This window comes from Callithrix jacchus, chromosome 20, assembly GCF_049354715.1.
Source record: "Callithrix jacchus isolate 240 chromosome 20, calJac240_pri, whole genome shotgun sequence".
Lineage (NCBI taxonomy): Eukaryota > Metazoa > Chordata > Mammalia > Primates > Cebidae > Callithrix > Callithrix jacchus.
This window is the reverse complement of record NC_133521.1, coordinates 13,461,345-13,473,764: the sequence shown is the minus strand read 5'-3', so window position 1 is coordinate 13,473,764 and position 12,420 is coordinate 13,461,345. Positions and strand designations below refer to the sequence as shown.

General features: G+C 36.0%; 1 protein-coding gene across 2 annotated transcripts in view; it reads right to left on the bottom strand.

Annotated features, from left to right (window-relative positions):
* Nucleotides 1-12,420, bottom strand: part of LPCAT2 (lysophosphatidylcholine acyltransferase 2) — an 83,476-nt gene that overhangs the window by 33,200 nt on the left and 37,856 nt on the right. The window contains exons 9-12 of one of the 2 annotated variants that reach the window (XM_035281708.3): nt 11,425-11,507; nt 7,999-8,124; nt 6,458-6,611; nt 4,484-4,691 (exon numbers count right to left, since the gene is read on the bottom strand). In XM_035281708.3, coding sequence (XP_035137599.1) covers nt 4,575-4,691; nt 6,458-6,611; nt 7,999-8,124; nt 11,425-11,507 — 480 coding nt within the window. In that variant the 3' untranslated portion in view covers nt 4,484-4,574. Of the gene's footprint in view, nt 1-4,483; nt 4,692-6,457; nt 6,612-7,998; nt 8,125-11,424; nt 11,508-12,420 lie in introns of those variants that run through there. The other variant, XM_035281707.3, reaches the window with a different exon arrangement.

Genomic DNA, 12,420 nt, shown 5'->3' with positions numbered 1-12,420 from the left:
TTCATTGCACTTCATAGTAATACTGCTACAGTTATACATTATTATTTCATAGATGAGGACAGGTTATTTGTATGCTGCATGCAAGCTGAGAAGAGAGGTCCAGGTGCCACACCTAAAAGGATGCTTAACAGCATCTTGTTAAAGAATACTTCATCTATAAGTTCACAGTCATTAGAAGAATTTAGTAATGGGGAAAGGATTCCCTGTTTAATAAATGGTGTTGAGAAAACTGGCTAGCAATGTGAAGAAAGCAGAAACTGGACACCTTCCTGACACCTTACACTAAAATTAACTCCAGATGGATTAAAGACCATCTGGAACATAAGACCTAACACCATGAAAATCCTAGAAGAAAATCTAAGCAAAACCATTCAGGACATAGGAGTAGGCAAGGACTTCATGACCAAAACAACAAAAGCATTGGCAACAAAAGCCAAAATAGACAAATGGGACCTAATCAAACTCCACAGCTTCTGCATGGCAAAAGAAACAGTCATTAGAGTGAATCGGCAACCAACAGAATGGGAAAAAAATTTTGCAGTTTACCCATCTGACAAAGAGCTGATATCCAAAATTTACAAAGAACTCAAACAGATTTACAAGAACAAAACAAACAAGCCGTTCAAAAATGGGCAAAGGATATCAACAGACACTTTACAAAAGAAGACATACATGAGGCCAACAAACATATGAAAAAATGCTCATCATCACTGGTCATCAGAGAAATGCAAACCAAAACTACATTGGGATACCATCTCATGCCAGTTAGAATGGCGATCATTAAAAAATCTGGAGACAGCAGATGCTGGAGAGGATGTGGAGAAATAGGAACACTTTTACACTGCTGGTGGGAGTGTAAATTAGTTCAACCATTGTGGAAGACAGTGTGGTGATTCCTCAAGGACCTAGAAATAGAAATTCCATTTGACCCAGCAATTTCATTACTGGGTATATATCCAAAGGACTATAAATCGTTCTACTATAAGGACACATGCACACGAATGTTCATTGCAGCACTGTTTACAATAGCAAAGACCTGGAACCAACCCAAATGCCCATCGATGATAGACTGGACTGGGAAAATGCGGCACATATACACCATGGAATATTATGCAGCCATCAGAAGCAATGAGTTCCTGTCCTTTGTAGGGACATGGATGAACCTGGAGAACATCATTCTCAGCAAATTGACACAAGAACAGAAAATGAAATACTGCATGTTCTCACTCATAGGCGGGTGATGAACAATGAGAACACATGGACACAGGGAAGGGAGCACTACACACTGGGGTCTATTGGGGGGAATAGGGGAGGGACAGTGGGGGGTGGGGAGTTGGGGAGAGATAGCATGGGGAGAAATGCCAGATATGGGTGGAGGGGAGGAAGGCAGCAAATCACACTGCCACGTGTGTACTATGCAACTATCTTGCATGTTCTTCACATGCACCCAAAACCTAAAATGCAATTAAAAAAAAAAGAAGAATTTAGTGTGCTCTGGGAAAAAAGAAAAAAGCACTGGTTATTTTGGTCATGAAGCCATGTTTTTTTATACAAACTATTTTTTTCCAATAGTAAATATAAAACTGGAACTTTTGCTACATGCCAAGATGGATGGAATCTTTAGCCAGCCTCTCATTCTTGACTATAACTAGAAACTCTGAACAAAATACAAAAAGCAACTACCTCTGGACAAAATAGCATAGGAGAAGGATTGGTGAGAAACGTCGAAACTTGAAGAACTAGTAAGGCTGCAAAACCATGGGGGCCATATTAAAGTAAGATATTATTGAACTGTAGAAAGAAAAGGACAGTCAACTCAGAATTCTATATACAGGCATATCTCATTTTATTGTTCTTTGCTTTACTGCAGTTCACAGATAATGTATTTTTTTTTTAACAATTTGAAGATTTGTAGCAAACTTGCATGAGCAAGTCTATTAGCACCATTTTTCCAACAGTACATGTTCACTTCCTGCCTTCGTGTCACATGTTGGTAATTCTCCTAATATTTCAAAAAGTGTTTGTTATTATTATGTCTGCTATGGTGATCAATAATCAGTGATCTTTGATGCTACTATTATCATTGTTTTGGAGCACTACAAACTCTGCCCATGTAAGATGGAAAACTTAATTGATAAATGTTGTGTGTATTCTGATTGTTACATGGACTGACTGGTCATTCCCAGTCTTGCTTACTCTCCATGGTCCCTCCCTGTTCACTGGAGGGATACTGAACAACAATATTGAAATTAGGCCGAGTAATAATTCTATGACAACCTCTAAGTATTCAGGTGAAAGAAATGGTTGCACATTTCTTACTTCACATGAAAAGCTAGAAATGATTAAGCTTAGTGAGGAAGGCACGTCAAAACCCCAGATGGGTCAAAAGCTAGGCTTCTTCCATCAAACAGCCAAGTTGTGAATGCAAAGGAAAGTTCTTGAAAATTAAAAGTGCTACCCTAGTGAACACACAAATAAGAAAATAAAACAACCTTATTGCTGTTATGGAGAAAGTTTGAATAGTCTGAATAGAAGATCAAAGCAGCCACAACATTTTGTTAAGCCAAAGCCTAATTCAGAACAAGGCTCCAACTCTCTTCAATTCTATGAAGGCTGAGAGAGGTGAGGAAGCTGCAGAGGAAAAGACTAAAGCTAGCAGAGGTTGGTTCATGAGGTTTAAGAAAAGAAGCTGTCTCCACAACAACAAAGTGCAAGGTAAAGCAGCAAGTGCTGATAGAGAAGCTGCAGCAAGTTATTCAGAAAATCTAGCTAAGATCATTGGTGAAGATTTTCAGTGTAGATGAAATGGTCTTTTAATGAAAGAAAATGCCATCTAGGACTTTCATAACTAGAGAGAAGTCAGTCAATGTCTGGCTTCAAAGCTTAAGACACGCTGATCCTTTTGTTAGGGGAGAATACAGCTGGTGACTTTAAATTTTAATTTTGATTAAAAATCATGATGAGCACAATGTCTAAGATGTTCTATAAACTTCATTCTTTGTCCCTGTTTCATTTTCCTTCCTATTTCCCTGTCTTCTGTCCTGATCTGCATGTCCCCACCATATTCTGTAATGATTTGCCATTCTGAAAATTCCAGGGCCCTTAAAAATTATGTTAAGTCTACTCTGTTTTTTATAAATGGAAGAACAAAGCCTGGATGACTGCACATTTGTTCGTGGGATGATTTAAAGATTATTTTAAGAACATTGTTGAGATCTACTGCTTAGGAAAAAAAGATTCCTTTTAAAACATTACTGCTCATTAAGAATGCACCTAATTGCCCAAGAGCTCTGATGGAGATGTACAAGGAGGATGATATGGTCTTCATGCCTGCTAACACAACATCCATTCTGCTACCCATAGATGAAGGAGTAATTTCGACTTTGAAATCCTATTAAGAAATATTGTAAGGCTAGAGCTGCCATAAGGAAATGCTACAAGGCTACAGTTTCCATAGCTAGTGATTCTGCTGATGGATTTGGGCAAAGTAAATCGAAAACCTTTTGGAAAAGATTCACCATTTTAGAAGCCATTAAGAACATTCATGATTCATGGAAGGAGGTCAACTTATCAATATTAACAACAGTTTGGAAGAAGCCAATTGCAACCTTTTGGATGACTTTGAGGGGTTCAAGACCTCAGTGGAGGAAGTAACTGCAGATATGGTAGAAATACCAAGAAAGCTAGAATTAAAAATGGAGCCTGAAGATGTGACTGAATTGCTGCAATCTCATGATAAAACGTGAATGGATAAGAAGTTGCTTATTATGGATTACCAAAGAAAGTGGTTTATTGCAATGGAAACTATGCCTGATGAAGATGCTATGAACACTGTAAAAACATGACAACAAAGGATTTAGACTATTACATGAACTAAATTGCTAAAGCAATGACATGTTTTGAGATGACTGACTGCAATTTTGAAAGAAGTTACACTGTGGGAAAATGCTATCAAATGGCATCAAATACTACAAATAATTTTTTTTTTTTTTTTTAGGAGATGGAGTTTTGCTCTTGTTGCACCAGCTGGAGTGCAATGGGGCGATCTTGGTCCATTGCAACCTCTGTCTCCCAGTTTCAAGCAATTCTCCTGCCTCAGCTTCAAGCAATTCTCCTGCCTCAGCTTCCCAAGCAGCTAGGATAACAGGGATGTACCACCATGCCTAGCTAATTTTTATATTTTTAGAAGAGACAGGGTTTCACCATCTTGGTCAGGCTGGTCTCGAACTCCTGACCCTAGGTGATCCATCCACCTTGGCCTCCCAAACTGCTGGGATTACGGATATGAGCCACTGCACCCAGGCTATGAAGAAATCTTACATGCAAGAAAGAGTCTATCAATGCAGCAAACTTGTGGTTGGGCCACAACCAGCCCAACCTTCAGCAACTATCATCCTGATCAGTTAGCAGGCATCAACATTGGGGCAAGATAATCCACCAGCAAGGAGATTACAACTTGCTGAAGGCTCGGATGATTTCTCACATTTTTTTAGCAGTCAAGTATTTCTAAATTAAGGTATATACATTGTTTATTTAGATATAATACTATTGCATACTCACTAGGCAACTGTATACTATAAATAAACTTTTCTATGCAGTGGAAAACCAAAAACTGCATATGGCTCACTTATTGTGATACTCCCTTTATTGCAGTGATCTGGAACCAAACCCCAAACATCTCCAAGACCTGCCTGGACAACAAAAACATCATTCAGAATGAATGCAAAATATCTCAGATAAGAGAAAATAAAGGGTTCTTACTCTTAAGTATTTACCCAAGTGAAATGAAAACCTACGTTTATATAATAACCTATATAGAAATGTTTAGGATGACAGCTATAGTCACATTTGCCCCCAATTGTACCCAAACAAAATGTTCCTCAACTAGGGAATAGATAAAGTGACTATAGTACATCCATACAATGGAATACTACTCAGCAATGAAAGAGAACTAATTATTGATATATAAAACACCAGGCCTGAATCTCAAATACATTATGCTCAGTGAAAGAAATCATACTCAAAAAACTATATATTGCATGATTCCATTTATATGACATCTAGAAAAACATAAACTATAGAAATGGAGAACAGATCAGTGATTGCCAGGAGTTAAAACTGGGGGAAGGGCTTGACTACAAACAGAAGAGCTACAAGAAAATACATGTATTTTTTAAACTGTTCTGTATTTTGAATGCAGTGGTAGTTACATGTTTCTGTGCATTTGTTAGAACTCATAGAACTGTAAGCAAAATAGTGCATTTTACCATCTTTTTTTTTTTTTTTTTAAGATAGGGTCTTGCTCTGTTGCCCAAGCTTTAATGCAGTGCCACCATCTTGGCTCACTGCAACCTCTGCCTCCTGGGGTCAAGCCATCTTGACCCCTTGACCTCCTTGGGTCAAGCTGAAGCTGCCACCTCAGCCTCCCGAAGTATGTGGGATTACAGGCATGCACCACAATGCCTGGCTAGTTTCTGTATACTACCAATTTTATATATTTAAAAAAAGTTTTTAATGGAAAACCTGAAGTCATGATACAGTTTTCCTAAGGAAAGTTATTGACAATTCAATTATCTAATTGCATGTACTTAAATATTCATAAGCAGCAAACTGTATCCCCAATATAATGACAAATGGCCAGATTTTAATTACAATCTTTGTTACAAAATGTCACTTGAAAATAAAAATCTGGCCAGGTGCGTGGCTCAAACCTGTAATCCCAGCACTTTGGGAGGCCGAAGCGGGTGGATCACGAGGTCAACAGATCGAGACCATACTGGTCAACATGGTGAAACCCCGTCTCTACTAAAAATACAAAAAATTAGCCGGGCATGGTGGCACGTGTCTGTAATCCCAGCTACTCAGGAGGCAGAGGCAGGAGAATTGCCTGAACCCAGGAGGCGGAGGTTGCGGTGAGCCAAGATAGCGCCATTGCACTCCAGCCTGGGTAACAAGAGCGAAACTCTGTCTCGAAACAAACAAACAAACAAACAAACAAAGAAAAAACCAGAAACAAGAGAAAAAAAAAAGAAAAGAAAAGAAAAATCTATTTGGTCTTCATACGGTTTTGGGAAGTCTAAAACCTTCGGATAGAATTTTAACACCTACGTCATCAGTATATTAATTTTGATATAAATTTTAAAATTCCTGCCAATTAAATAAACTCTTCCAATTCCACACTACATATGTGGTTATATGATCACAATATTTATTTCTGACCTGGTATTTAAAATAAAAGATACTTATATTATGTATGACACTATAATAAACATAATACACACATACAATTATTATTATCACTATTAAGAAGAAAAAACAAAATCATGCAAATAAACCAGAGGCTCAGCCTTGATTCTTTTAACACTGAATTATCAAGTTTTCCAAACTGCCTACCATATTGATTTATGCACTGTAGGACTGACAGAATAAAAATGTGAAAGATTAAATTTTAACATACCCTGTCAAAGAGTGCAAAAAGTTGTCTCAAGACATCTGAAACAGGCAACTTTAAATACTCGGCAAATTCTTCAATTCCAATTCTTCCTCCTTTTGAGGAACTCGCAATAGATGCATATTCATCCAAATGCCTACGAACACCATCCCAATCTAATCTAAAGAAACAAAGAATTATAGATACATGTTATTAGCCCTTTACAATTGACATGGACATTTTATGACCATTATTTTATTAACGTATCTGAGAAAAAAATATTTTAAGTGTTAAATTTGTAAAGGAGGACAAAATTGGTATTTAAAAGCACATATTAAACATATATGCAGGTGTTTAATCTTTTAAAGAATACTTGTATAACTGACAATTACCTCAAATATCTCAGGGAAATAAAAGTAAATGAGAAGAACATTGTAGTGAAACAATAAATGACTCATGAGAAGAAAATAAGAAAGCAAATTTTTAAAATGTAAACATAATCTTAGTAAATCTATAGTATGTATTAAGTTTTGAAAGATGAAATTACAATTCTTGCTTTCAGGCTGATAGTGAATTCATATTTCACAAATGTTATGATGGGAGATTCATTAGACGATACACATGTCCTCCAAGATTAGTTATGAAAAGCCATGGTGATAAAACACTGGAAAACGTACTGTAGCTTACATCATATCCTACTTGCTTTGTAGAATTAAACAAATGACTTAACATATACTTCATAGTCCAATTTTAGTGACTCTCTAAACTTTTTATATCTATATAACATTGTGACCATAATATACAAACAAAAGCAAAACATTTTTGTTACCTTAAGATATAAATAACATTTTCTATATCAGTTATCAAAATATTATACTTTAGTACTGAGCTTTAATATAGTAACTTTCTATAGCTCCTTCATGGAGAGGATATTATTTAATAAATTCTGCAAATTCCAGATAGGGTTGAGAACAGAATGAACTATAATAAGAGTAATGGGAGGCTGAGGGTTACACCTTTTATAGAAATCAGCTCAAAAAGAATGTTGTCAATGGTTTAAACTAAATTATAAGAGCACGAAGAAGCATGTTTGACTTTTTTAAAAGGAAAATAGGTATCCAGAAACAAAGGTAGACCTAGGACAAGTATTTAAAACTCAGTGATGGTCAGAATTGCAACTATGTAAGTCAATTCATGTTTCACATGCAAAGTTCTGACCACCACATGCCAGTATCATCTAATGATGCTGTCCTTCTTGTAAGCAGGTGGCAGGACTAACTTCTCTGAGCCACTAACTCTCTCTGAGGAGGGAGGCAGATCTGTGTGGATCCACATTTTTATCCCTTGGTCTCCTCCTGTGACCAATGCACACATCTCTGAGTTAACTATTCTTGAAAAAGCAAAAGTAGATGAATAAAAATGTGAGATAAATTTACAACTCTGACTTTCCTAATAAACACCAAGTGGGTCCTAGAGCTGGGCATTAATAAAGCAGGAGAAAATAAACAGACAGGATCTCAGATCCCCTTTGAACATCTTTATGAAAGTGTATTTTTAAATCCACTTACTTCAATTTCTGACTAATTTTAGTAAATTCCACCAGCCCAGCTTCCATAGGCAACGTTAGCTGTCCTGCTGAAATCATCAATCTGCAATCTTCATAGGTATGATCTGTTACTGGTATTCCCAGAGCTCTAAAAGTATAAAAAAGAAAACTAAAATCCAATTTAAAAAAAACGGTAGTCATTTTTCATTAGGCTTTAATTGGTTCCAAACAACAGCAAATGAAAAAGTATTTACTACTTTTTAAACAGTAACTCTGGCTTTTCTTCACAGAGAGACATATTTCTCCACTTTTATACAGACTTACTGAGGAACAAGTTAATCTACTTATATCTACATGCTTCTGTCTATGTGGCTGATAATTTTTGTTTTGTGTTTTAACTATAACAATAATAACAGTTGCCTTCAGTTTCATGGAAAGTAATTAGAAGACTTAGGTTCAAGTCCTAGTGGAGTTTTTTACCAGCTGTGAATGAAGCCTCACTTTTCTCATCTGTACACAGGAATGAATACTGTCCTTATTCCAAATGGTTATTGTAAGGATGTATGAATGCCTGTGGAGGTACTGTTTAAATAGATAAATGAAACTGGGCACGGTGTCTCATGCCTGTAATCCCAGCACTTTGGGAGGCCAAGGTAGGTAGATCACTTGAGGCCAGGAGTTCAAGACCAGCCTGGCCAACATGGCGAAACCCCATCTCTACTAAAAATACAAAAATTACCCGGGCGTGGTGGTGGTATGTTTGTAGTCTCAGCTACTCAGAAGTCTGAGGCAGGAGAACTGCTTGAAACCAGGAGGCAGAGGTTGTAGTGAGCTGAGATTGTACCACTGTACTCCAGCCTGTGTGACAGAGAAAGACCCCATCTCAAAAAATAAATAAATAAGCAGATAAATTGGATTTGTACATAGGGTAAGCAAACAATCTATTCAAACTGCTAGCTGTCTATGTTTTTTCATGTTTTATAGCTAGAGATCACCTTCTTGCTACATAGCAATCTTCCAAAAATATTGAAGCAAATTGATAATAAGCTGATATTTCTTCTAAACCTAAAAATCCTCCATCCTTAAGAAAGAGTAAAAATCCTAGTTCCTACTTCACTACTGCTCACAGATTAAATGATAGTTAATTAGGTTACATATTTATAAGAACTGGAAAAATACTGAATAGCAAAAAAAAAAAAAAGATTGTGCAGCACATGAGATTCCTCACTAAGTTTTTATTCACAAATATTCAGTGAAAATCATAAAATTATATCTTCAAACTGTATTGGATTTTGTTGAATCATTGCTAGAACATTAAATTCTGAATGAATACATTCAGAATAAAACATTATTTTCTAGCTAAAATACTTTTTCTAAGCTCTTTGATTAATAAATATTTTGGTATAAGAATATATAAGATAGAAAAATAAATTTTAAAATATTGGGAATTATGATAATATAATAATAAATAGTATAGTATAATAGTTAAGAGCTTGGGCTTTGGTAACAGGAAATGAGGATTTGAGTTCCAGCTCAGACAGTCAGTACCTAGTGCGATTTTAGGCAAACTACTCACCTCCCTGAGTCAGCCTTCTTCCTTACATCATAGAGTTGATGTAAAGATATTGTTAAGTAACTTAAGTTAAGGGTCTCCCACAGTACTTGTGTTTTCAAATGCTTTTATCATATACTTTCCTACTTGAGTCTCCTAATAATCGAAACCATGAGAAAGACAAGGCAATTATTTTAACTTCCATTTCACATGTGAGGAGAAGGGGACTTGGAGGAGACTTGTCCAGGGTTGTGCAGCTAATCAAGGTCTTTCTTACTCTTTATCACAAGCCATTACTACCTCCACACCTTCGGATTTAGAAAAAGACTATCTAAACAAAACCCTTCTTGCTTTTAGGCACAATTTGGGAAGCCAAAATATTTGATATAAATTCTCTCAATTTCTTTTTCTTTTCTATTTTTTTTTTCTTTTTTTAAGACAGAGTCTTGCTCTGTTGCCCAGGCAATGGCTCAATCTTGGCTTAGTGCAACTGCCACCTCCCTGGTTCAAGCGATTCTCCTGCCTCAGCTTCCCAAGTAGCTGGGATTACAGGTATGTATCACTACCATGCCCAACTAATTTTTGTATTTTTAATAGAGACGGGGGTTCACCATGTTGGCCAGGCTGGTCATGAACTTTTGACCTTAAGTAACTTGCCTGCCTTTGCCTCCCAAAGTGCTGGCATTATAGATATGAGCCAGCACAACTGGCCCAGTTCTCTCAATTTCTTTTTTTTTTTTAAATTTTACTTTAGGTTCTGGGGTACATATTCTCAATTTCTAATACTTATCTTGCTTTCTACATTTTTGATATAAGCTGACAGGAAACATGAAAGGAAGAAAGGAAAACAACATAAAAATTAACTTTGTAGGTGGTCTAAACACTAGATAAAACAAGTACATCTATATACACTTAATAGCAAATTTTTTTGCTAAATTTTATTCTATTTTGAAAATAGTTATTCTGCAGAAAAACATTAAGATACATATATTAGATTAAAACATATACTTAATCTATATCATATATATAATATATATATTATATATATATGATGATATATAATCTATATATATGATATATATATATGATGTAGAGTATATATATATATATATATATATATATATATATATATATATATGAAATCTGGCTATAAAGCTAAATTCAGCTATGAAGCTAAATTCAGAGTTCTCCTTGAATTTTTACTAAGAGAATAAACATTGCTGGTCTATTAGCTCCAAACTTATCACTGGGAATGAAGAAGGTCGTGTGTGGGGAGAGGGTGCATGCCTGGAGGGCTCTGAGGCTACCTGGGTGGTGGTAGAGTATAATACATACTCTGATTTATCTGGTCAGAATAATGGCCAGTTAGAACTCCCTTATGTGCAGGAAAATATTAACCTTATGTTTTATAGTTTCTAAATCCTAATTTATAGCCATCTATGAAGGGTGACTTCCTCCCTCTTCTATGCATCTTTTTCCATTGCAAACTTTCTCTTTTTTGGTGCTATAGTCAGTAATGCCTTAGAAACACAGCCCTGGGCAGCTATACGAAGGTTGAGGGGATAGAAGATGGGCCATGGCGGGAACCACAGATCATCACAAGGCTCATCTGACAGTGGCGGGCCAGCTTGAAAGAATCTGCCCTGTGGAGAGCAGATTCTGGTCTTTTCTGGTTATTGTACCCTCTTCAGTCGTATTTCCTTATTTGGGGTATGTAGCTGTGGAAAACATTTATAGATTGTTATACGGACCTCGTCTCTTGGAACATTATTTTATGTACCAAAATGAGTTGGGGAACAAGGCCTTCGGGGGGAAAAAACCCTTAAAACTAGTTAAATACCATGTAGAAATAACTTTCAAATTATTTATGAGTTATAATCACATAAAGACACTTACTCTGCCATTAAATTCCGGACTCTACTGGCAAAAAGGACAGGATCGTTTTTTTCTTCATCATTTGGTACTTGAACGGGCATAAACTGAAAGACAAACATACCTTTCCATAACAATGTCTTAAGCCTAAGACATTAAATGCTAAGTAAATTAATTTATGAATTATCAATATATTAAATCATCTACCTTTCTAGAACATAGGTTACATGAGGTAATGGGGCACTGGTCTTGGACTCAGATCTGTTTCTAAGCCCTGAGTCTGCTTGTGTGTTAACCAGTATGGCATTTAACTTTGCTGAATCAACTCCTCAACTCCAAAAAGAGATTTATGATCACTACTTCTCTGGTGATTGTGAGGGTAAAATGAGCCAGTGGCTGTAATTCTGGAAGTGTAAAGCTGTAACTACTAAGACCTTACTCCTAGAACTGCATTTTCTACTACTCCCATCCCTTTATGTAAAAACTTTTTTCTTTTATTTTTGTCTTTCATAGTTTTCACTATTTGTTTGGACTTTATGTTTTATAATTTATTCTGCTTTAAAAAAACTCTTAGTATTGGCTTTACAGTTTTCGCTAAACACCATTTTGATTATATTTTTTCTCCACTTGATATTCTGTGATGCCTCAATTGTTCTGTTCTTGTGTTTATTTATGGTTTTCTAACATTAACAAGGTTTTAGTGCCATATTCAAGTCATTACATATTTTTCAGCACCTACTATATACCAGGCAAGATTAACAGAACACTATTCCCTGCTCTAAAGAAAATCAATATTTTAATATGATAGACCAACACATTAATAACCCCATAAGCTAAGTGTCATTACCCTTATTACCCCCAATTATAGATGGGGCTCAATAGCTTAATTAACTTACCTAAATGTATACAAGTCACATGGCCAGAATTCAGCCCAAGATTTGTCAGATTCAAAAAACCTTATTTTCCCCCCACTAACCATCCTTCCAGGAGTATGAGAGCAAGAGGTAGGAAAGGATTAAT